General features: G+C 44.0%; 1 protein-coding gene and 1 non-coding gene across 2 annotated transcripts; one reads left to right on the forward strand and one right to left on the reverse strand.

Moving 5' to 3' along the window:
* Positions 1-4,058: 4,058 nt before the first annotated feature.
* On the reverse strand, positions 4,059-5,392 carry ATOH7 (atonal bHLH transcription factor 7). Its single transcript, XM_055140596.1, has one exon. It carries the CDS (start codon positions 4,562-4,564, stop codon positions 4,166-4,168), a length of 399 nt encoding a protein of 132 aa, XP_054996571.1. The 5' UTR covers positions 4,565-5,392; the 3' UTR covers positions 4,059-4,165.
* Positions 5,393-26,481: 21,089 nt separating this feature from the next.
* LOC129405235 (U6 spliceosomal RNA) lies at positions 26,482-26,587 on the forward strand. The gene has a single exon (XR_008630418.1). It is a non-coding gene; the product is annotated as a U6 spliceosomal RNA (small nuclear RNA).
* Positions 26,588-26,891: the final 304 nt, after the last annotated feature.

Consider the following 26,891-nt stretch of genomic DNA (forward strand, 5'->3'; position numbering starts at 1 on the left):
CGTTAATTCTCTTTAGGATTTGGGTCAATTGAAACATGTCAGCTCTTCCTTGCTGTGTCCCCAACCATAAGAATGGTATTGAGTAAACCTGAACATGAGCAGGTGCTTGATAATAGGTGTTGATTTACTGAGCAAAGGGAGCATAGGGAAAATATTTTTTTAAATTTTTAATTGAATATCCATGAGACAGACCATTACAGAGCTATTCATAATTGGGTTTCAGTCATACAATGATCCAGCACCTCTCCCTCCACCAGTGTACATTTCCCACCACCAATGTTCCCTGTTTCCCTCCCACCATCCCCCAAAACCACACACCCCACACCCCCAGCCTCTCTCTATGGGAGGCACTTTCCTTCTTTTTCACTCTCTCCTTAGGGAAAATATTCTTAAGATCCAAATTTTCCAGTTCTCCAACTAGAAAAAACATAGATTTTCAGAGAACATAACAGATTATTACAGCAACTGTTAAGTTCTTTTGTAATCTAAGTCTATTCAGAACATGAATCTTTTTTTTTTTCAGAACATGAATCTTAACTTCAAAACAGACATTGTTTCATTGACCCCTATAATCTCATGCTTTTGTATGTGTGGATGGATGTTTTCAAGTCACACTCTACAGCACTCAGAGATTACTCATGGCTCTGTGCTCAGGTGTCATTCCTGGTGGTTCTCAGGTACCAGATGGGGTGCCAGAAGTGAACCCAAGTCAGCTCTGTGCAAAGCAAGTGCCTTACCCCCCTACTATCTCTCCAGCTCCTAATCTCATGCTTTTATTTTGTTTTGTGTTTTGTTTTGGAGTGCAAACCTAGGTTGGCCCCATGCAAGGCAAGTGCCCTGCCCACTGTACTATCTCTCCAGTCCCCCCTAATTTCATGCTTTTGACTGTTTAATTATATTGAGTGTTTCTGCAAAAAGAGAAATAGCTCAAAGGGCAGGAGCACATGGCAAAAGGCCTACAGTCGGATCCTAGACACCTTACCCTTGCAGGTATGTCCCTGATGTGACCAAACAACACTGAGTTTAGCACATGGGTGAAGAATCACTGGGTGTGGCCCTAGGCCTTCCTGAACAAGCAATGGATGCCTCTATTTTGGGGGACCGAGGGGCAGTTTGGCAGGGGCAGGCATACTTGGTGATGCTCAGTTACTCCTGGCTCTGCACTCAGGAATCACTCCTGGCAGTGTTTGGGAGACCATATGAGATACTGGGGATTGAACCCAGGCGCATACAAGGCAAGTGCCTTACCTGCTTTATTATCTGTCTGACCCCAGGCCTCTATTTTTTTTCAAGTGTGCTAAAATTACTAAGTCCCCAAAAATGTTTATTGTTTGTCTGGGTCTCCCATACAGATCAGATGGACAGTGAGTTTTCTTCCATTAGATAAAGCTTTATAGTCCAGAGAAGAGACTATAAACATGACCCCCCCAAAAAAGGACTAACAATTTGTTTTTGTGATTATTTCTGATAGTACACTGATTTTATTCGCTCTCAAACTCCATTAAGTTACTGGGAGTTATTGATGAAGTTCGTCTTGAGGTCTAAATAAGTGAGCAATTGCACCCCAATATAGAGGAGGGCAGCTGTCCCAAATTTTACCATGGTCCAAGGACACTCTGCAGAGATGTGGCCCAGAGAAAGTGCTGATGTCATCACTTAAGAGCTGCATTGTCTTCTGGTCTCAAGTCCGCTTAAGACAAGGGTAAGTACTTAATTCCCTGAGTTTCAGTGAGAAAGCAAAGTGTTGGCTCAACCTATTGGTTTCTTATTATCAGCTACCAAGAGAAAAGGGAAATTCAGCATCAGTAAGTAAATGGGTTTCTGAAGACACACTTGGATTTTGTCAGTTAAAACTAATGTGCTGATAATAGCCAGGGTCTGAAAACAACCCAACTGCCCAACAAAAAATGAGCATTGCTAGATGCCGTCCTAGAGAGGCCTGAGAACATTGCCAGGCATGACCCTGAGGGTGCCCCCCACCCCCACATGAAAGAGATTAGCCAGTGGGGCTTCTGGGTCTCAAGCACCACTGGGAGGGTCTTACCTGCAGAAAAAGAAAAAAGAAATTATGGTATACATACACTTTGGGATATGACTAGACTATGGGGGAAAATTAAATGTTAAGGTTCAGTGTAACTTGGATGGAACTGAAGGATCTCACACTACTTGAAGTAGGATGAAAGGAAAAAGATAGATACTGACCTCACTCATACCTGAGTATAGAGAAATAAACTCAGGGAATAGACAGTCCCCAAAAGGAACAAATCTCGAGACACTGCCCGCAGAACTGTAAACTGGGATTTCAAACAAGCGGGGGAGAAGGGACCTTGGGACTGTGGTAGAGGGATAGTGACACATGGTGAAGGTGATGGAACAGTGTAAATATAAAACTCTAAATTTAATGTTACTATAAGTCATGATGCCACCAAAAAATAAATAATTTTTAAGTATGTAGTGGAGAAGACCAGTTCACTGCCCATCAATTAAATTTTGATAAGTAGAAATAACTAAGAAAGTGAAATTTTTGGTGGAGACTTGATAAACTCAAAATAGGTGTCTGACTATGTCTGCTGTAAGGAGTTGGAATCTGTAATAGAAACAGATTACTATTATTGTTACTATGTCATTGTTGTTTCTGTTGACTCGTGCCAAAGTCCATTTGCACAAATTTCCAGTCTTGCCTTTTTTCATTACTAGCAAGTTAGTACCTAAGTGGCATGCCTGGCTGTTGACTACCAAATTTATTCCTTATTTTAAGGGATTGGTTTACTTACCCAAATCTATAAAAGTAATTCAAACCAATACCTTATGTATTTTACTCTCATTTTGATTAGACTTGACCAAATTATATTGATGAAATGACCAAATTATATTGATGAAAAGGAAATAATTTTCTCTGGTTTGATCCATGGCACCCTGTAAGGTCCCCCAGCACGGGCAAGAGTGATCCCTGAGCACAGAGCCAGGAGTAAGCCCATGGCCCCCAAACCAAAAATATTTAAAAGTAAATTACTTCCTGGGGCTGGAGCTATAGTACAGCAGATAGGGCGTTTGCCTTGCACATTGCAGACCCAGGTTCAATCCCCAGCATCTTATATGATTCCCCCAGCACCACCAGGAGTAATTCCTAAATACAGAGCCAGGAGTAACCCCTATGCATCACTGGGTGTGACACAAAAAGCAAATAAATAAATAAAATTTTTAAATAATGTAAATCACTTCCAAAGGCAATTTTTTTTTCATTTCTTTTGGTGATCTATGTTTCAGTTCTTATGTGAAATCAGTAGCAGTAACTAGGAAAATAAAATATTGAAGAACTATATGCCTAAATGCAGTTACTTCAAAACTTAATATTAGTTTGGTTAACCCTTAAAAAATCAAGGGAAAATATCTATATTTCCAAAATTGACAAAGAAAACTTCCAAATTAATTACTTGCGCGACCAGCTTGTCTTTTTTTGAACAAGGTCCTACAGCACATACACCAATCCCTGGAATTAAACATTCCACATCTTTGCTCAAGGAAGAACTCAGTATAATAGGTCTTTATGAGAAAAGCAGCAGGCCCTTGGCATGTAAAACAAACCCACATTTTAATGTATATTTTACAGAATCTACATTTCAGTAACATATACCAATGCTTAAAATACAGAGCACAAACGCCCCACTTGCCGGACAGCATAAGGTTACTACTTCATGCATGCACGCACGGTCCACCTAGTATAAATGAAAGTTTACCCGGCAGAGAGGACGTTCTGCTGGAGGCCCACACACACAAAAAGTAAAAGACCCTGTACAATCATCCCAAGAGGACAAAGTTCGATCAAGTGATCGCTTTATCTGAGTTCTTAAACTGCACAAGAGCCTGATCCTTCCCCCTCCCCCCCTTTAGAATTGTTTTTACCTCCAAGTAATCCAGACGGGGGAAAGGTGGGGGCTTGTTTACTCTTCGCAGCAATGAACCCCACTCAGGAGCCCCGTTGGAAATCTACAAAACACTGGTAAGGAAGGAAAGACCGTCAGTGAGAGCTTTGCGCCCATCGGGCTGGTGATGGGCATAAAAGTAACTGCAAGTCCAGACCACCGCGAGCCCCTACTAGGAGGGAGGGCTGCGCGCCACGGGGCGGACCGCGGGGACCCGGATCGTGCCTACGGGGCCGCGCCCCCTAACTGGCCATCTGGAACGGCTCGGGCTGGAAGCCGAAAAGCCTCTGTCCGTAGTGCTCGCTCTCGGCCGGCAGCTTGGAGCCGGCGAACGGGAGGTAACGGTCGCGGTGCAGCGCGACCCAGTCGCGCTCGGAGCTGAAGCGCTCGGCCTCGGCCAGGATGTGGGTGAGGGCCATGATGTAGCTCAGCGCCATCTGCAGGGTCTCGTACTTGGACAGCTTCTTGTCCTGGCCCCACTGGGGTACCACCCTGCGCAGGCGGTCGAAGGCGGTGTTGAGCCCCTGCATGCGGCGGCGCTCGCGCGCGTTGGCCGCCAGGCGTCGGCGCGCCGCGTTCTCCAGGCGCCCGGGGCCGCCGCACGGGCCCGCCACCTGGCCGCCCGCCTTGCACGACTTCATCCCGGGCGTGCGGTCACGGCGCCGAGCCCACCCGCCGGCTGGCGACCTGTGCGGGGCCCGGCGTGAGCGAGCCGCGCCGCGACGTGGCTGTCCTTAGTGGCCGTGCAGGCACCGCGCCGCGCGCCGGGGACTCCGGGTTGGCAGCGTCCTCCCGCGCCGAAACCTCCTAGCGCCTCTTCCCCTGTCCCAGCTGGGATGCCCAGAAGAAAGTCCTTCCCCCCCCGCCCCCACGCATGGAGTTGAAAAGGAAAGGGGGCAGGAGTTGGTGTGACTGGTTCGGGAAACGCCTAATCGAGTCCTCTGGGAAACCTGGGAAAGCTGGCGAATTTCTTTTCTGCACGGTGGGATCCCCGACGCTTCGCATAGGACCAACGCTTTTCCAACCCCCTCCTGCAGTAGCTGTCGGAGCACGCTGGAGGAGGCTTTGAGCGAGGAGAATTTATAGCAGAGGGCGGCAGGAGGGAACAGGTGGTGGCAGGTGGGCGGGCGTCCCTCCTTCCGTCTCAGCACCTTCCAGCCCTGGGAACTGCCGGCGGGGAAGGGGGCGACGCCCAGCAAAATCCTGACACCACGGCCATCATCTGTTGAAGTTTGTTCAGAACTAGGTTCAACCCCTACACACCATCTGGAGTGGCCTGATTGGCCTCAGAAGAATAACGACGTGGGGGTCAGGGAGAGCTTGGTGCATCTTTTCCCACATAGGCGGGCAGCTTACCTATCAAAAGCTGAAGCCCAAGTTGTTAAATCTTCAGTGACTGTGTGTGAGTGAACATGTCTGTCTTGGAATCAGGAGATAATATATCACAAGTTTGGTAGAAGATTTAGCTATGTCAAGATGTGTGACCGCTTGAGATAATGCTAATCTTTTAGACTGTCCCTTTTACTTTAGCCGTTAAGTAACTTGGGACAAATTTGTAGGTCCTAATACTATTGCAGTCCTGAAATGTTACTGTGTAAACGATTTACCTGTTTTCTGCAAGATACTTTATTATAACACTTTTAAATGGTATGTTTTAAAAGTATGCTGTTCCAATTTTATGCTTGAATTGCATGAGTCCAGATACTTAAGCAAATTAATTAAAAATGTGTACTCCATTTCCTCTGACGCAAGTTCAAAAATGTTTCCAGGACAAATCTCGAGAGGACAATCAACTTCAATTTGACATTTAAAAATAATAAAGTTAATCACAATACACATATATGTGAAAAATATAAGCATGTAAGTCATTATGAAGTTTTCAAATTGATTATTAGTGAAAGATTCCCCTCCATGGCTTAAAGCTATAAATATTTCACATCATTCAGGCATTTCAGATGTATCAACTGTGCTCAGAAACAATGACAAGCATGACTTCCACTCTAGTTAGTGATGAATAGAAATGCCAGTGACTTGGTTCCTGTCTTAAGAAGTGTGAAGTGGCAAAGAGATCAGCATCACCTAGACTCAAGCTAGGATCATTTCTGAATTTTTCAGGAAGACCAAGCATGCTTGTTTTTCCTTTAGAAACATAAATTATTTTGGCGTAACTGAAATGCAAGCATGAAAATTTGTAAGTCTGTAACTGTACCTCATGGTGATTCACTAATAAAAAATTAAAAATACCTATATTGGCGACACTCTTAGATATTTTTGCTTAACTCCATTGTCAACAAGCTTTCATGAATCCTTAACCATAACTTGCTTCATCCCACATTGCCTTACCCAGAAATCCCATTGTGTCTGCCCTGACTCCAAATCCTGTCTGCCCATAAATAGTTGATTAATCCCCAGCTGAAGCAAAGTGAAGGAACATGAGGACAATGGGATGCAATTGAAAATTAATGACCTTTAGCATGACAGATGTTGAACACAGACTTTTTTGCACAGTGTCACTCAGCTCTCTTATCGAATCTAGCAGCCATGACCAGTCACGCAGTACAGTGTGAGGGAAGACTGTGATTTACACGCCTATATCTTAAATATATTTATTCTTTTGAATTTTCATGGAAATGTAAAATTTTACCAATGCCAGGGTTTTTTTTTTGTTCAATTATCTCATTTCTTTCTCCCAAGAAGTCCCCAGCATGTGACTCTTTCACATGTCTCACTGCAAAATAGACTATGTACTTTTTCTGAACACTAGGTCCAAAGTTCGATAAAACATATGTCTTTGCAGAATGTGTGTTTGCTATTATAGCTCTTGCATCATGTAGGCTGAATAAATAATTTTTTTGAGGAAAAAGAAACATTACTGTATGTAAGTTGCACACAGAACAACTATTTTAGCTGTTTTATTTTGGAATACACCCAGTGATGCTTGGGGCTTACTCCTGGCTCTGTGGCTCAATGATAACTCCTAGCAGTGCTCAGGAGAACATATACAGTGCTAGAGTAGAACCCAGGTAGGCGGCATGCAAGGCAAGCACCTTATCCTCTATACTAGCTCTGCAACCCAGCACTACTATTTTGGAATATAAACTAGTAGATATTTAAGACAAGAAATTGACTCAAAGATAGGGAATATTTTGATAAAGTTCCTCAAAAAGATCTAGAAACATTTTTCAAATCTATTCTCAAGGACATTCACAATTTGTTCTGCAAAGATCCTTCTGGAAGAAGAGTTTCAACATCATGTAAGTTTGGGTAATGTATCTACTCTCACTTGCTTGGAAGAAACATTTCTGAGAAGTCCTATATTAAAGATACTTATCAATATCAACCATTTCCTAGACCTTGAACACTGAAACTTCATTTCCTAGAAGGCCTTTAAACAAAGTTTCTTGAAACACAATTTTTCAAAGTTGTTCATTTATTTTTCTAGAGGAAAAAAATAGAGACTAAACACTAAGCTCAAAGGCACTAAACAATGCAGGACATTAAATCTCCCGTGTTGTCTGTGTTAAGAGACTTTACAATAGTGAGATCACTTTTATGAAGCCCCTCAGCTCATAATGAGACAACTGAGATACACAAGTGATTTTCCAAAGTCAGGTAAAGCACAGATAAATTTAGAACAGTATTTGGACCAGAGCAATAGTTCAGCAGGTAAAGCACTTGCCCTGTACCATGGCCAACCTGGGTTCAATTCCTAGTAGCCCATATGGTCCCCAACACACCGCCAGGAATAATTTCTGACTAGAGAGCCAGGAGTAACCCCCTGCTAGGTGTGACCCAAAACCAATATTGCTAGGTGTGACCCAAAACCAAAACAAAATAAAACAAATAAATGTATTAAAATGTTCTGCTTAGAAGATAAGGTCTTTTCAAAAAATTTTTTTATTGAAACACCATGAGAGCAGTTACAAAGTTTTCGATTTAAGTCTCGGTCATACGATGATGAAATCCCAATGCTTCAGCAGTGCACATTTTCCACCACCAAAAACCCCAGTATCCCCCCTATCCCACACACTTCCCCTACCTGTGTGGCATATGATTTCCACATTACTTTTGTTACATTCAACATTTTGACATCAAACCCACCATTATTATGTGGGATTTTACCCCAACACATGTGATGGTGCGTGGCCACTATTGCGGCTGCACAATTTTGGAATTCTGAAGTTTTAATAATTAAATATAGAGGTATTTCTGCCAAAAGCTGCTGTGTTCTGAGCTTTGTTTCTGAGTCCTTGGGATCATGGCTGATAAGCAGCTTGATCAGAAGCCAGAGGACTCATTCGTGGGTGGCAACTTGGGGTCTCATAGGGGCGGGAGGGGGTGGAAAGGACTGGCTCTGCCCTTATCCCACGAGGCCTCGCATTAGAGGATAAGGTCATTTATCTTATACCTCTAGCACCTCAGATTTAGACTTCATGACTGAAAAAATAAATTAGATAAAAACATAGGGAATGACTACGCCCTTATCCCACGAGGCCCCGTATTAGAGGATAAGGTCATTTATCTTATACCTCTAGCACCTCAGATTTAGACTTCATGACTGAAAAAATAAATTAGATAAAAACATAGGGAATGACTACGCCCTTATCCCACGAGGCCCCGTATTAGAGGATAAGGTCATTTATCTTATACCTCTAGCACCTCAGATTTAGACTTCATGACTGAAAAAATAATTTAGATAAAAATATAGGGAATGACTATTTCCCCAGAAAACAACCTCTGAGACTGATCTACATTCCCTTACCTACTTTAAAGAAAAAATGTTATTATTTTAGAGAAAAATAATGTGGAGACAGAGAGATAGTAGAAGAGGAAAGTCTCTTGCCTTGCATTCCACTGGTCTTGGTCTAATCCCAGCACAGCAGACGATTCCCTGAGCACTGCCAGGAGTCAATCCTCAGCACAGGCTTCTGGGCATGGCCCAGAAACATGAAAGCAAAAATAAGCAAACCAAAGTTTTGTTTGTTCCACAGTTTGAATGCAGAATGGATTCTTTCTTATCAAAAAAGTGGATCCATAGTCACATGGGTCAAAGAACATTCATATCAAAATGATTTCTACATTGTCCCCACTCTGAGGCATCATCCTACAGGCTAAGCAGTGTCACTATGTAAGGGTATTGGCCAAAAATCAAAACTGACAGATAGCTAGAAAGAAGAGGAGAAAGGAATATAGAATATATATTCTATAGAATATAGAAGGAATTTGTGAATGTCAATGGAAAAATACTATTATTTTAGAGGTTAAAGAATCAGTGCCTGCATTGTGTAGAATAGCCTCAAAAACAACACTCCCTATTTGGGACTGGGACACATCCGAGCCTCGGGGGGTGGGGGGCACTGGAGTGGGGTGGCGCCAGCCCAAACTCCAAGTGGTCCGGGCCGCCGGAAGTCACGCCCTCGACCCACCCTCGGCGCCATCTTGCCACAACCAGCAGAGAAGCAGCCAGGCATTCTGGTGAGCAACGCGGCCTGGAAAATGCTCCGGACCCGAATTGGGGCCAACAACACCGGGGAGCCGGAAGGTGGAGGTGCAGCCAGCACACCTTCTCCAGATGGAGCCCTGGCAACACTGAGCAGCAACTAACACGGCTCCAGGTTGCGGGACTGGAACACATCCGAACCACACGGCCGCTAACACGGCTGCGCGACCTTTTCTAAAACCTGAAAACATACAATCTTTTAATGGAAAACTAATTATCAAATGCTTCCTTAGTAGGGTTATCTTGTTTGGGGGTATAACTCCCACAACAATAGTGAGTTTTGTGTTGAAATATGGAACGTAATCAAGGTGAAGAGAAAATGAAGTGAAATTCATCAGTTATACAGTTGGGGTGGGGGGCGGGGGGCATACCGGGGATTTTGGTGGTGAAATATGGGCACTGGTGAAGGGATGGTGTTTGAATACGGTATAACTGAGACATAAACCTGAGAACTTTGTAACTTTCCACATGGTGATAAAAAAAAAAACCCACTCCCTCATTATCCAAAAACTTACTAATTTTAAAATTGGATTGCTGAAACGTCAGTGATAGTACAGCAAATAGGGCATTTTTGTCTTGCATGGGGCCAACCCGGGTTTGATTCCTGGCATCCCATAGATTCCCCAGCCCCACCAGGAGTGATTCCTGAACACAGAGCTAGTAACCGCTGAACACTTGCCAGGTATGGCCCCAAATTTTAAAAATTGAAAATAAAATTGAAGTGCTTATTTCATTTAAGACCAGAAATGCAGGATTTTACAATTTTTGTAGCTTTGCGATATCCCATAGTTTAAATGAAAGAAAAAAATCTGTGTAGCACCACTGCCCCCTGACCCAGGTCATCCCAAAATGATCACTCACCTCCAAAAAGCACATGCTCACCTCAGGGGCCCAGACATGTCACACGCTGATCGAGAAGCTGTTGTAGATCAGGTTGATTTGGTGTTATATCGCCACAAGCCAGATTGATTTGCATAGTTGAACTCTGCCTGTGTCTGCTCATTCCTGGACCTCACACCCTTTCACTTAGCTAAATAGGATCTTTGAAGTCAGTTTGGAAGCCTAGATCTCCTATCAACTATGGCCATGCATGAATAACTTCTCCTGGTTCCCCACGTGGAACTGCAGGGTGGAATTGTGCTAACCATTCACAGGTGACACTGAGCCTTCAGTGGAACTTTGCCTATAAAGGACCCTGCCTGGTCCCTAAGGCAATCACTTTATACATGAAGGCTAATTCTACATATTTTGATTTTGGAAAATGGAAATCTTATCAGTTTCTGTAGCTTTGGGATGTAATGAATCATTTTTGTGTGTTGGGGGCGGGGGGTGGAAGGGTGCTGGGGATTAAACCCAGCTCTTCACAGATAGGAAGCGGGTGTTCCACACTGACCTACAGCCCCTCCCCGAATTTCTGAACCTTTTACTCATAAAACTACAGTTAGGGGACAACAGTAATCAGTCAAAGGATTGATCAGTCAAAGCACTTTGCCACGGTTCAATGCTTGGCACCAGCATGACCCCTTAAGAGTAGCCTGGTTCAGGGCTGGAGTGATAGCACAGCAGGTAGGGCATTTGCCTTGCACACGGCTGACGTGGGTTCGATTCCCAGCATCCCATGTAGTCACCTGAGCACTGCCAGGAGTGATTCCTGAGTGCATGAGCCAGGAGTAACCCCTGTGCATCACCAGGTGTGACCCCCCCAAAAAAAAAGAGTAGCCTAGTCTGATCTGAAGAGGAAAAACATCTAGAGTTAGACATGCTATGAATCTCAGCCATGTGATTTGGGCAACCCAAATAATCTCTCTATGCCTCTTAACTTATCTCCAAAAGAGGGTTAATAATAGAACCAACCTTATAAATTGGTATGAGGATAAAATTACTCAGTAAAGCACTTAAAGATACACTGGCACACAATTAAATATGATATACACATACTTGTTTTGATGAAGGGGAAAAAAGACCTGTGAATTACCCAGAATGTTGACCACCTCCTTTTGCTCACTTTTTGTTTCATTTCCCTGCTCATCCACATTGTCCCATGCAAGAGGGAAAGCAAAGCCAAATTTCACTTTTTCTTTAACATTGGACAAATATGAGTTTGAAATGTCAGAGGCAAAAGCTGACACAAAGGCTGTTTGTGACCTCACTGTTTGGTACATTTGGTGATTTCATTATAGTTTTAGGTTCCATTTTACAGCTACAGACACAAGTATTCCAGGGTTCCCCACTTTCCCAAGGAATATAATATTGGCGTTCACCAAAGGCTGTTTCCCTCCTAGTATTACAGTATGTGAGAAGACGCATCAAGAGCCATGAAGGTGCTATTCATAGCCCGAGAACCAGCCCAGGGAAATCAGTCACAGGCATGTGTGGGAAACTGAGACACAAGCTATGTGATTAATATGGCTCTTCCTTCCCCTTGTGGTTCTGGGTTTGAGTCGGCAAAAGCAAAATTGAGCTTTGGGAGGCAGGAATAATCTGGCATCCTTTGAAGATGAGTGTAACTTAGAGCCGTGACACGAGAGTCACTAGTTTGGCCTTGATCTTTCTCCTTTTGTACCCAGTGATCTCTGCTGAGGACCAGTCTTGCAGAGGCCTCCAATACTTCTTGTGAACTATCAGATGCTTCATATGAACTCACAGAGGGGGTGACCACAAAGAGCCTGACTTCTACAGACTTCCCCGCCCTCACCACACTCCAGTGCTAGGACAGCATCAAGCTCAGGGCCTCACATGTGCAGGGCAAGTGCTTCACTATGAAGTTATATCAGGCTGGCCGCCTGGCTTTCAGATCCCTTGTAAGCTCTGACTTTTGGGGGTGGACAAGGAGGTCAAGGGGCCACATCAAACTTGGGTGATACTCCTAGTCAAGTGGTACCAATGATCAAACTCGGGTCAACTACATGCAAGGCAAGTACCTTCACCTCTGTACTCTCTCACCAGCCCCAGTTCTGACTCACAAGTCAGGGCTTCCAAATGAGTGTTCTTGCATTGCTCACAGCCTGTGTTTGGACCTCTGGGCCTATCTTTTTCCCAAGTTTGTGGTCCTAATAACCATTTTGTCCACTGCACTTGCAGTAGGTCTGCTTCCTCTTTTGAACCCTAAAAGTTGGAGAACGCTTTGTGCAGCCCTCAGAAAGATCACAAGAGCAAAGTCGTTGGAGGGACGCCATTGTCTGAGCCCCCTAGAATCAGTGCCTCTGTCCCTTGGACAGGAATTATTAAAAATCACTGTTTCCTTCTTCCAGCATGTTCAAAGCAACATCGGGAACAAGACAGCCTTCAGCCAAACAAAATTCACATCCCCAGCTATGGCAATAAGAGCCAGCACACATCGGAAAAAAGACCTCAAAACTCAGGAAGAGGCCCTCGAGAGAGGTTGACACAACAGTCACACAGTGTGGGAAAGCCTAGAAACTGCGAATATTATTTTAATTCACTTTTTCATTTGTTTGTTTTTGTTTGGGTCTTTTTTGGTTGGTTTTTGGGGGGTTGGTTTTTTGGGGTTTTTTTTGCTATTTTTGGGTCATACCTGGCAATGCACAGGGGTTACTCCTGGCTCATGCACTCAGTAATTACTCCTGGCGGTGCTTGGGGGACCATATGGGACCATATGGGATGCTGGGAATTGAACTCAGGTTGACCGTGTGCAAGGCAAAAGCCCTACCCGCTGTGCTATTGCTCCAGCCCCTGTTTTTGTGTGTTTTGAGTTTTGAACCACACCCAGTGGTGCTCAGGGCTTACTCCTAACTCTGCTTCGGGATCACTCCTGGCTGTGCTCGGGGAATCCCATGGGGTACGAGGGAGTGAACCTGGGTCAGCCGTGTACAAGGCAAGCACTCTACCCCCTTATTACAGCTCCCGCCACTTTATCTCACCCTTTTCAGCTCTATTTTGGAGTGTGATATATAGTCTACAAAAGAGTGAGTGAGATATGTGTGTGTGCATCTATACCCATCTGTGAATAGATATGAATGTTCTCTTTCTTCTAATCAAACATTGATCAGCATAGTCAAGATCACTGTTCTCAGCATGAGGCCCAGCATGTCTCAGAACAGGGAGATTTTACCATGCTGGGGGAGGGGGGATATCTCAGCTGGCAGCCCCATCTCCAGGACATCCGCTCTGACCACTGCTCCTCACAGGCTGCTCCTCCTCTGCCCAAGCTCTACCCACTTGACTCTTTTACCAGTTGCTCCCTCAGCCTCAAAGGCAGTTCCCCCCCCCCCCCGTCCCCCTGGCTGGCTCCATTGTGTCTGCCATCTACTGCCATGTCTGACATGTCACCTGCCCTCCCTTGCCTGTTTGGAAGAGCCATGATATGGGGCTTTCTTCTGGTCTCTTCCTAGCTCTGGCCCCCAATACCTAGAGTTATGTCTAGCTCCTAAGAAATGATCAATAGATACTTGTTGAAAGAGAGAAGGAAGGGAGGGGGGAACACATAAAGCTCACACACGCCAAGGAGAAGCGGGCCTGGTCCCCTAGACACACAGCTTTTGTTCCTCCTGCTGAAACTTGGAGAGAGGTGAACCTGACCATCAAGCAGGGCTGACAGACCTGCTGCTTTGTCTCTGCTCTGAGTTTGTGGTAGACACTTTTTTGTAGGGAGCAGGTGGCTCCTGTCCCCAGAGGAAGACACTCATTACCATCCAGGTTTCAGGCAGTTTCTGAGTCAGCACAGTGGAAGCTCTGGCCCACAGCAGCCACTGAGGTCTGCGCCTGCCCCCTGGGAACTGCCTACTTTAGCCGGGGTTGCTTTTTTCTTTTCTTCTGCAATTTCAGCAGCTTGACTTCACCAGCTATTCTAAATGTCCAGATTGGACTTTTCCTTCGAGGGTTGTGCTCCCGTGTATCCCTGCCTTATTTCTGAGTTTTGTTCAAGGAGTTAGAACCATTCAGTTTTCCCTATTGTTGTTGAGGTAATGTTTTGTTTGTTTTTTGTCTTTTGGGGTCACACCCGGCAATGCTCAGAGGTTCCTCTGGCTCTGCATTCAGAAATTACTCCTGGTAGTGCTTGGGGGACCATATGGAATTCTGGGGATAGAACCTGGTTCAGTCACGTGCAAGGCAGATACCCTACCTGCTATACTATTACTCCAGCCCTGATAAGGTAATGTTGATCTAAAAAGTGTTATAAAACGTAAGTGCACAGCTTCGGTGACCAGCATTTGTCATTCTTAGATCCTTGCCCAGGTAGGACCCAGCTTCCTATTGACCATCATCAGTTTGGGGGATAACTCCTCAGGAAATGGCAAACGTCTGCCAGGAGTTAGCTCCTGTCTTCACAACCACTTTGGGGTAGAGACCTGAAAATCTTCATCTTGGGGGCCAAAAATATAGCACAGGAATTAAAGTGTTTGTCCTGCATGCAGTCAACCCTAATTAGATTCCCCAAGCATCATGGTGAATGACTCCCAAGAAAGAACCAAGGTTTGCAATATGACCTCCTCTGACCCAGAGCTTCAGACTGTCCTTCAGCACTCAGAAAACTCAATCACACATGCCAAGGAGAAGTGGGGTTGGTCCCCTGGAAATACAGCTCTTGTTCCTCCTGCTAAAACTTGGAGAGGGGTCAGCTCCTCCAAGCCCCGCTTCCCATAGCTTGTAAGCTCACCTCTCGGCCACTGCCTGGCAGGGAGACTTCCGTGATTGACACTCCACAATCTGCTGGTTAGTTACATCACTACTGTTTCCTAATGTGCTCAGTTGCCAGCGAAGCCCCTGACCTCTCCTTTGGGCATGTTTGTTTTGTTCCCAGTGGCTAATGTCCAGTTGTCATATAATTCGTCCCTACAAATTGACTCACCCTAGTAGTTGGGTTTGCTTGGTGAATGCTGAATTGGGGCTCAGGAAAAACTAGTTCCTGCATCCAGCTGTCTGGTTGTTGCCACAGGTCTTTTTAAAAAAAAAAATTATTGTATCACCGTGAGATAGTTACAAGCTTTCATGTTTGGGTCACAATTACACAATCATCAAACAACCATCCCTCCACCAGTACACATTCCCCACCACCTCCCCCTGCCTCCATGGCAGACAATGTTCCCCATACTCTCTCTCTACTTTTGGGCACTATGACTTGCAACACAGACACTGAGAGGCTATCATGATTGGTCCATTATTTACTTTCGGCACACATCTCCCATCCCAACTGATTCCTCTAGCCATCATTTTCTTAGTGATCCCTCGCCTTGAGCAAGTCAAAAGTTTACTTACAGACTAGCAAGTCAAAAGTTTACTTACAGACTTAATGTGAGGCCAGGAAATAACTCTCGAATGTGAGTTGTTTTTTTTTTCCACAAAAAGTCCATTGCAAGTCCTTTACCAATTTGATCCCCCAAGTGTCCCCAGTCTAAGTGAGCCAGAGAAGTTCCAGAATGTTGACCCTATTTCCCAAATCCCTTTGCTTCCTTGCCTCATTTTACCCATATCAATTTTGCTGGTTCCCTAAAGTCTATTTCTCAGTATGTATCCTGAGGTGGTTACTCCCAACAAAGAAAAAAAATTCAAGCTTAAAAATCTATACAATAGGGGCTGGAGCGATAGCACAGCGGATAGGACATTTGCCTTGCACACGGCCAACCTGGGTTTGATTCCCAGCATCCCATATGGTTCCCTGAGCACCGCCAGGGATAATTCCTGAGTGCAGAGCCAGGAGTAACCCCTGTGCATCACCAGGTGTGACCCAAAAAGCAAAAAAAAAAAAATCTATACGATATTCTCACTGCAAGACTTTCCAGATCCTTTCTTATGAATAGGGTCCTTCTCAAACTATTTCAAATTATGTGGCTATGGAGATTCTGTATCTCAGCAGATATCCAGAGAGTAGTATCCCAAGAAAATGTTTTGGAAAATGCAAGCTGAGTCTTTTCTTTTAAATTAAGGAGAGGGCTGTCTTAAACATTTTCGTGATTATGGACCAGAGACATAGTATAAAAAGTTAAGTGGTTGCCTGGGCCCCATTTGGAATTCCAGCTCCACATATGGTCCTCTGAGCACTTCCAGGAGTGATCCATGAGCACAGAGCCAGGAATCACCTCTGTCCATTGTAGGGTGAGGCCACACAACCAAAATAAATAAATAAAATAACACACCAAACATTTTAGTTTTAGTTTTGTTTTGCTTTTGGTCCAGAGCTGGCAGTGCTCAGGAGTTACTCCTCTGTGCCCAGGAATCACTCCTAGTGTTCTCAGGGAACATACGGAATGCCAGGGATTGAATGTGTACCAGATCCATACAAAGCAAGTACCCTACCTGCTGTACTATTGCATATTTTAGTGTTTTACTTAGTGTTTTATTTCTTAAAATATCTGCATGTCTTCTTGCCCAAAAGTTTTTTTACTTGATATTAAAATTTTTTTTAATTCCTCCTCCTCTACAGTATAACTGTGTGAGTGTGTGCATGGTGTAGGGTCAAACCCAACCCTTATGCATGCAAGACAATGGCTCTCCTGTTGCTGAGCTCCATCCCTGGCCCATGAGTCCTGAAAATTATCTCTTATAAAGTTTCTTATGACCATGCAAATTCTCTAGTGATGCCAAGGGTGTCCAGGGATAGGGATACCTTCTGGGAATAGCTAGGACAAGGAGAGGCTCTAGGGCTCTCTGCTCTGCTGGCAGCCAGCCCAGCATCTGCATATAAAGGGAAGGAAGTGCCACCTGAGAAAAGGGCACGGGACACCAGGTGAGAGTTCAAACTCAGGCCTAAGCCACAGTTGACAGCCCAGGGCCAGTACTAGCCACACGCTCACAAATAACCTGCCTCTGTTTCTTGAGTACTTGCATCGATGAGCAGTTAACTCTTGACCAAGAGGCAAACAAAATGAGATATTACATGCCTTCTGGTAGAAAGACCCATATAGCTCCTGAAAGACTGAACCTGCATCTGAATTGTTCCTCTATTTTTAATACTTAATTTACATGAAATTCTGTAGACAGAGAAATATGTTAAGAAGTACCATAGGGAGTTCATGTACAACATCCCAAACTGAGACTCTTAATAAGACAGTTGATTGGGATCTCAGCAAACAAATTGTTAGAAAAAAGGAGGTGGAAGCTAGGAATTAGAATAGAAAACTAGAACCACATCAACCACATGCAATGTGTAACTCTTAGTTGGATCCTGGTTCAAATAAATCCTGATTCAGGGGCCAAGGGTGTGGCTAAGTGGTAATAGACATGCCCTGTATTCATGAGACTTGGGTTCTATTCTGGAACAGCAAAATGAAAGAGGGGCCAGAGCAATAGTACAGTGGGTAAGATCCTTGACTTGTATGCCACCAACCCACATAAAGGGCACCATGTATGGTCCCCCAAGCTGTCCCAGTAATAATTCCTGAGCATGGCCTCTGAAAACATACCTGTGAACACCAGTCATGGCTTGCATGATTCAACAAAGAGTGTCACCCTTGGAAAACATGTGTGCAAGCACCACAACTAAAGGAATAATAACTCTGGTGAGCACCATAGTCAAATATGTGAGCACTGCAACTTGAGATCCCCAGCAAGCAGCTCAGCTAAAAGTGCAGCCCCATCTCTAGGCTTGTGTGACCCCATCACCTAAGCAACATCAACTACAATAAAGGGAAGAGGGAGAGGGGAAGGAATGTTAAAAGTACTTATGATGAAACAGACAGATAAGCTTCCTAACTTCACTTTGAAGAATCTGCATTTGAAGTCATTTAAAAAAAAGGGAAAAAAAGCTCTGAAGAAATGATGTAAAATGTATCTGGTAGGGGCTGGAGAGATAGCACAGCGGGTAGGGCGTTTGCCTTGCACGCGGCCGACCCGGGTTCAAATCCCAGCATCCCATATGGTCCCCTGAGCACGGCCAGGAGTAATTCCTGAGTGCAGAGCCAGGAGTAACCCCTGTGCATCGCCAGGTGTGACCCAAAAAAGCAAAAAAAAAAAAATGTATCTGGTAATTTGCCCTAGATGTGTTTTACAACTTAACAAAAATATTAGAGTAAACACATATTTCACTACTATGGAGTATTACTTTCTTTATGATACCAAAAAATAATTTGGTACTATTGGCTTTATTTTTTAAAAATAATAATAATTTGGCAGCAATGATATTATAGCAGATAGGGTCATTGTCCTGGCATCCCATATGGTACCTCAAGCCCTGCCAGAAGTAATCCCTGAGCACAGAGCCAGGAATAAGTCCTGAGTACCACCAAGTATGGGCCAAAAACAAAGGAAAGAAAGAAAGAAAGAAAGAGAGAAAGAAAGAAAGAAAGAAAGAAAGAAAGAAAGAAAGAAAGAAAGAAAGAAAGAAAGAAAGAAAGAAAGAAAGAAAGAAAGAAAGAAAGAAAGAAAGAAAGAAAGAAAGAAAGAAAGAAAGAAAGAAAGAAAGAAAGAAAGAAAGAAAGAAAGAAAGAAAGAAAGAAAGAAAGAAAGAAAGAAAGAAAGAAAGAAAGAAAGAAAGAAAGAAAGAAAGAAAGAAAGAAAGAAAGAAAGAAAGAAAGAAAGAAAGAAAGAAAGAAAGAAAGAAAGAAAGAAAGAAAGAAAGAAAGAAAGAAAGAAAGAAAGAAAGGGGCTGGAGTGATAGCACAGCGGGTAGGGTGTTTGCCTTGCATGCAGCTGACCGGGTTCAAATCCCAGCATCCTATATGGTCCCCTGAGCACCGCCAGGGGTGATTCCTGAATGCATGAGCCAGTAGTGACCCCTGTGCATTGCTGGGTGTGACCCAAAAAGAAAAAAGGGGGAAGGAAGGAAGGAAGGAAGGAAGGAAGGAAGGAAGGAAGGAAGGAAGGAAGGAAGGAAGGAAGGAAGGAAGGAAGGAAGGAAGGAAGGAAGGAAGGAAGGAAGGAAGGAAAGAGAGAGAGGGAGGGAGGGAGGAAGGGAGGAAGGAAGGAACGAAGGAACGAAGGAACGAAGGAATAAAGAATTTTTTATAGAACTTTTAGATGAAGTTCTATAGTGCAAATATTAAAATTCAATGTTTTTGTTAGCTTTTTGGTTTGGGGGCCACACAAGGTGCAGTGCATATAGGTTACTTCTGAATCATTTCTCAGGGGTCACTCCTCAGTGCTCAGGAGAATATGCCGTGCTGGGGAGTGAGCCTCGGGCCTCCAGCATGTAAGACTCCCGTTCAGTCCATCGAACTGAGCTCTAGTCACGAAACTCAGATTTTTTGTTTGTTTGATTTTAAGCCATTCCCAGTGGTTGTTGGGGCTTCCTCCTGACTCCCTGCCAGGGATCACTCCTGCAAGGCTCTGGGGACCATATAGTGTGCCAGGATTGATCCCATGCAAGGGGAGCACCCCATCAGCTAGACTATTACTTCAGCCCAAAATTCTTTTTTGAAAACCAATGTTGCTCATTTATGTTTTCTCCTCCTGACTAGTTTAATGTACAGATTTTGCTCACATTTGTCCAGAATTATCATTATTATCCGCTTCCAACAGTCAGGATTAAAAAGACATTTATGCACCGACCCCTACACTAAACTCTTCCACATATCTATTTCATTCTTTCGGCAACCCAGTGAGATGGATACAATTAAAGAAAGTTGTCCCAAGATCCAGGGGCTGCAGAGCAATAGAACTTGAATTTGGTTACAAAACACGACCTCTTAACCTCCACAACAACTGTACCCTTCCAAAGAAAACTGGCCTGCTTAACATGGAGTGGGAAAGGAAACAAGGCTTTGAGGACTTACAAATAACATACAGTTTGTGATCAACCACCAGGCCCCACCACCACTATTCTGGCTTAGTCTCACTGGCGTCAGAGGCCTTAATACAACTATCCTCGCGTTATGAAGACATTGCACTGCACTGGGACAACCCTGAGAGGATGCTTTGAGCTCTGCCTTGCCCATTAGGGGCTGTAAATTTGTGCAAACAACCATAAAATTAAACCTAGCCAGGGAGGGAGGGACATTGATTTCCAATTGGCTTAGTTTGCCAGATGCTTCTTGGTCTGAGAATTGACCTCTGCTAGCCACACCACCTGCCCTGGGCCCAGCAGGGAAGACCCCTCCGCCAACATGGCTGGCACTTCTGCTGCAGGCCTGGGAGGGTTGCCCATATGTTGCCAAGGAGTCATCCACCACACCCGGGGTGGGATTTGCCGTTTTATCCCACTCAGAGGCTATGGCTTCCCCAGGAGATTATGGCCTGTCCCACCCCCAACTAATTAACTAGGTGGCCTCCTGCTGTGAAAGGGAATGAGGGCAGAAAAACAGAGAATGCCTGATTTAACTCAGAACTGGCCAAGTAGCTCCTCAGCCCAGACCCAGAAGCAAGCCAGGCGTGCCTAAACCTGCCCTAATGGTCACAGCGGTGTATGCCAGAGACCCACTATTCTCTTTATTCTCAGCCCAATTGGTAGTTTGAAACCTTGTGAGAGATTGGTCAAAGAAGTTTTACAAAATGTGCAAAGTAGTATTACAATCATTATATACCAATCCTTGTATTCAAGTAACATAATGAAACAAGCCAAAGAGGATGCTATTACCTTATACGCACATTCGAGCACTCGTGTGCACATGAATGCACCTGCACACCCAGTGAGAGAACAGCCTGCGGGCAGCCAGAGAGATAATACAGTGGCAAAGAGTTTGCCCTGCACACAGGTTCAATCCCCGGCTCCACATACGGTTTCCTGAGAACTGTCAGGAGTAACCTCTGAGTCAAAGCCAGGAGTAAGTTCTGAACACAGTCTGGTATGGCCAAAAATTGAAACAAAACAAACAAAGGAGTAGCCTGCTAGGGGCTGGAGCAATAGCACAACAGGTAGGGCATTTGGCTTGCACTGGCCGACCTGGGTTTGATTCCTAGCATCCCATAAGGTCCCCCGAGCACTACCAGGAGTAATTCCTGAGTGCATGAGCCAGGAGTGACCCCTGTGCATTGCCGGGTGTGACCCAAAAAGAAAAAAAAAAAGAGTAGCCTGCTAGATTCTTTCCCCCCCTTTGGTTTTTTGGGTCACACCTTGTGATACTCAGGGATTCCTCCTGGCTCTGCACTCAGGAATTACTCCTGGCTGGTGGTGCTCAGGGGACCATATGGGATGGCAGAGATTGAACCCCGGTCAACTGCATGCAGGCTAACTCCTACATGCTGTACCATTGCTCCAGCAGGCTGCTAAACTGTAGCCAAGTGTCACCTATGTTACCAGCACACAGGGGACAGGGACATTGCTCAAAGGACCTGTGTCGGCTCCCAGATACAGCAAAGTCCCCTGAGCACCACTTGAAGTGCTCAGTGATCCCCAGAATTGCGGCATATGTACATTTAAATTGTAAATTTAAATACTTATAAATTTAAGGGGCTGGAGTAATAGCACAGAGGCTGGGTATTTGCCTTACACACAGGCGACCCGGGTTCGAGTCCCAGCATCCCATATGGTCCCCCAACACCGCCAGGAGTAATTTCTGAGTGCAGAGCCAGGAGTAACCCCTGTGCATTGCCGGGTGTGACCCAAAAAGCAAAAAAAAAAAAAAACTTCTAAACTTAAATAGAAACTTTTTGAACAAATAGCATTTGTAAACAATAGTGCTCATAAATTTGATTAGAAATCAAAAGCAGGATTTGGATTAAGGAAAGCATGGTTTTAGTGTTTTTCAGAAAGGAGTTCAGCCTCGCAAGTATATTCTTATTCTGTTTTCCTTTTTATTTTTCTTGGTTACAAATCATTTAGAAGAGGGGCTGGAGCAATAGCACAGCGGGTAGGGCATTTGCCTTGCATGCGGCCGACCCGGGTTCGATTCCCAGCACCCCATATGGTCCCCTGAGCACTGCCAGGGGTAATTCCTGAGTGCAGAGCCAGGAGTAACCCCTGTGCATCGCCGGGTGTGACCCACAAAGAAAAAAAATCATTTAGAAGAAAGATGATCTGAAGACACAAAGAGGAAGATGGTTGTCATATAAGAAATTGAACTAAATTAAAGTGATACCAAATCAGAGCACCAAAAAGCCTCTTTGCTGCCAGGTTTAGACATTCTAATTAGGGTTAGGGCTATGCAAATCTAGTGGGTACTCTTGTGGTCCCTGGCCCCAGTACCTGTGATTATTCCAGGGAATAATTAAGGCTCTCGCGAAAATTCCACGGGCATTGGAGGACAAAGATGCCTTCATTTGTGAGCAGCTCTGCACAGTTGCCCCTTTGTCCACACCCCTGTCGTTATCTCCTCTGGGACAATAGCATGTGATGCTGGTGGTTCTCCACCTTCCAGTCCAGGGCTGGAGTGGGGACACAGGCAAGAGTCACTGATACCTGGATTCACCTCCTTCAGGGTCTTGCCAGTGGAGGAAATGAGGTTGTGGGGTGACTTTACAAGATCACCTGGGCTTGGGGAGAACGTGATGCAAAACTGGCCACAAGATGACAGCTGTAGAAGCTGCAGGGTGGGGACACTAAGGTGGTGGTTGGGACGCTGAAGGTAGTGGTGGGGACAATAGGAGGTGGGAACACTGTAGGTGGCAGTGGGGACACTAGGTGATGGAGACAGTGCAGGGCGGCAACCCTGAAGGAGAACTTTTGGCCCTAACTTTCAAAGGGGAGAACCTCCTGAATGGGTGGGGGGGAAGTGAGTAAGGTGTTTACCTTGCACAGGCCAGCCTGGGTTTGATCCCCAGTATCCCATATGGTCCCCCCCCAGCCCACCAGGGGTGATTCCTGAGTGCAGTGCCAAGAGTAATCCCTAAGCACCACCAGGTGTGACCAAAAAAACAAACAAAAAATAGAAAACCCCTTGTGGCCATAAAAATATTACAATGATCAGGGCACTTGCCTTATATGCAGCCAAGCAGGGTTCGATTCCCAGTCTAGCACATGGTCCTCTGAACCCCACCAGAAGTGATACTTGAGTGCAAAGCTAGAAATAAGCCCAACACCCCACTCCACCCTCCCCCCTACACACACACAAAAAAAATCCCATTTTACTTCAAAAGAAATTCAAGGAGATATATCAATGAGTTGACCGTATGCTTTGTAGGTGGGAGACCTGGCTTTAATCCCCAGCACTGCATGGTCCTCCAAGCACCACTGGGCGTAACCCCCAAGTGCCTTGCCAGGCATAGCTCCCAAGCAACACCAGATGTGGCCCCCAAACTAGCAAACAAACAAATTAAAAAGAAAAATAAGTGAAGCTTCCTAAGTTTATAAAATAAAAAGTGCCTGAGTGTCAGATGTAGATTCCCTCATGGCTAGCAAGTCAGGAGTAAAGAAGCAGTTGGTAGGTTCATTCCAATAGGTGGAAAGTTTTGAAAGACAGGGTGTCCCTGGCTACAGGAATTAGGGTGCAGAATAACTGCGGCATCATTGACCTTCCCTGGTGCAGAATGATGCTTTTTGGCTTGGGTTTGGGGGTTACACCTGGTGGCTCAGGGATTACTCTGGGCTCTACACTCAGGTGTCACTCCTGGTAGTGCTCAGGGAACCACATAAGGTACACAGGATCGAACCTGGGTCTGGTTCCTTACCTGCTGTATTATCTCTCTGGCCCTGAGTGATATATTTTTTCCTTTTTCTTTTTTCTCATCCATGACTGGGATGACAGTAATTAATGAGTTAGTTAAAAACTGCTCCAGCCAGGCTATGCCCAGTATTTCAATGCTTTGTTAGGAAAACTTGAGAGAATCAGTGTGGGCTAATTAATTGGTCTTCAGGTAGTAACTAAATCAAAGGTGTCTGTGGGGCCCTAGGAAGCCTGAGCTTCCTCTTTCTTAGAATCAATCAGCTCAAGATTGATGAAGGGCTGCTAAGGTCAGGTTTAGCATCACAAAACCATCTGCCAACCCTCTAGGGCTGGGACTTGCAGTAGAGCAATTTTAGAAGAACAGGTGTTCATTTTTAACTTACCTTTTCCTTTTTTATGCTGAAATTGTGATTTTAGATTTTTTTTAAATAAAAAAACCTCCTGTTGGTTGACAAAATTCACAAACTGTCCATTGTAACTTAAAATAACCTCGCCCAACGGTATTGTGATAACCTTTGAGCAAAGTCACAGACCATTCAACACAGCCCCTACTCTGGTCTCTGCGAAGCACTTGGCAGCATCAGGGAAAGAGTACCCATAGGGCATTTACCCCAACGAACTGCTAAATTTTTTGTGTCTTCCCAAATTCTATGTTCCCAAAATTAACGGTACTTGAGGAGGGACCTGGGTCATGAGCGTGGAACCGTCATGAGCGGGATTAGCGTCAATTTGAAAGGTCCTATGAGAGACTCCTTCTGTCCCAGGAGAACACAGAGATGATGACCATCTGTGAACCGGGACATGGGCTCTCATCAGACACTATTTCTTCTGGAAACTTGATCTTGGACTTGCACAACTATGAGAAATAAATGTTTGTTTCTTTTAAGCCCATGACCCAGCAAGTCCACCTAGAAATCTATCCTAGAAAACTTTTCCATGTGTCCATTGTAATACAGGAAAAAAAAAAAGTAGTTCATAGTAGAACTTTTTGGTAATAATTAAAACAGGAAACGACTGCACAGAGAAGTTCTTTCAATAAAACTATGTAGCACTGCACTGTCATCCCATTGTTCATCGATTTGCCAAGAAAACTATACAGCAACAAAATGAAAATAAAAAATGTTAGAAATCGAGCCAAAGAGAAAGTACAGGGAGTGAGTAGCTTCTTGCATTTCATGTAACCAAGCAGTTTTATGCCCACAACCACTCTGTCAAGAGTGATTCCTGAGCACAAAGCCAAGAGTCAGCCCTGGGCACTGCTGGCTGTGGCCGCAAAATAAAGAAAAAAATGCTAAACTTGCAGAAACAGAATTCAGAATCCACAGAAAATGTTAATATACTACAGAAGAGATATTTTCATTTGGTGGGAGAATAATGGGTTATTCAGCAGTTTGGACACAAGTAGTAATCCATCTGAAGAAAAGAAAGCATCTCCTATACAAAATAAGTGTCACATTTACTTTTTTACAAATAAATCATCAGGGTAAATGTTTTCATATATAGGACATGTAAAAGGTTACTATGCATAACGCATAGTACTTTTACAAACTGATAACAAAATGCAAATCAAAATAGAAGCCAAGTACATGAGTAGGACTAAAGAAAAGAAAATACAAATGCCAAGTAAATTATCAAAAAATGTCCAACTTCCTCCATCAGGTAAATAAATGCAAAATAAACAATAAATTCTTCAAAAAATATGATTGGCAATATTCTTCTAGCAGGGTTCAAGTGAAAAGGATACAGTGCTAATGGCTCCAGGAAGAGCTATCTGACAAGAGCTGTTAAAATTAAAATAGCCAGCAAGAGTGATGGTACAAGGGTTCTTTTTTTTTTTACTTCTGGTGGTGCTCAGGGGACCATATGGAATGCTGGGAATCAAACCCAGGTCGGCCTCGTGCAAGGCAAATGCCATACCCGCTGTGCTATTGCTCCAGCCCAGTACAAGGGTCCTTACATAGGGCCTGACCCCACTTTGATCATGATACCACAGTTGCACACCACTAGGAGTGACTCCTAAGTGCAGAGCCAAGAGTTAAGCCCTGGACACCACCAGATTTGCCTCCTGCCCTTTAAAAAGTTTATAAAGTTAAAAAAATATTTTTCACCTAGAAAAAGTTTAAAATGTAAAAACACATGCTTTCACAAACCATAAATTCCTCTCTCTCAAATCTAAAAGAACAAAACAATCAAAGGCCTAGAGGCCCAGGTGGACTAAGCAGAGAGCACATGCCTTGCATGTGTGTGTGACTATGGTTCAGTTCTTGACATTCAAAAAAAAAAAAGTAAGAAAACAACAAACCAAAATTCCTTCCTTGCATGTGTGAGATCATGCGCTTCAGTCAGGTGTGTCACAACCAAGAGCAACCCCTAGCAAGCACCACACAAGTGTGAAGCCCCCTGCCAATGTAACAACATAACAACACAAAGGGAAGGGAACAGAAAGAATTCATAAATAGAAGTGCTAGGATATAAAAATAAAGTCAAGTTCATCTCCTTATGGCTTATGATAGTAAAAATCTGGAAATAAGGTGAAAAGTCTTCAGTAGGAGATAGAGAGGAGAGATTGAGTAAATGTTGACAGTTCTATGTTGGGATAATATTCTATCATTAAAAATATCCTGGAGTGCTCGCTTCGGCAGCACATATACTAAAATTGGAACGATACAGAGAAGATTAGCATGGCCCTATGCAAGGATGACACGCAAATTCGTGAAGCATTCCATATTTTTGTAATTTTTACTAAAGATATTATATATTATATATTACACAGATATTATATAATACATATTATATATACTTCCCTATATATATGCTCACTCTAGTTGGCATTTTGATGTGTCACCAGTGACTGGTATGACTTCTCTTAAATATAGATGTATTCATTATACATTTTCACAGATTTTTAATTTATTACATCTCTGATATTATGTGTAAGTGTATTTATAAATTAAATATATATATAAAAAAAGAAATATCTTAGAGACCTGGAGTGTCCTAATGAAAATAGAACCAAACAGAAACATTTCAATGATA

This window comes from Sorex araneus, chromosome 5 (genome assembly GCF_027595985.1).
Source record: "Sorex araneus isolate mSorAra2 chromosome 5, mSorAra2.pri, whole genome shotgun sequence".
NCBI classification, from domain to species: domain Eukaryota; kingdom Metazoa; phylum Chordata; class Mammalia; order Eulipotyphla; family Soricidae; genus Sorex; species Sorex araneus.

Coding starts and splice junctions, on each gene's coding strand:
- ATOH7 (XM_055140596.1), bottom strand. CDS start 4,564: ATGAAGTCGTGCAAGGCGGGCGGCCAGGTGGCGGGCCCGTGCGGCGGC.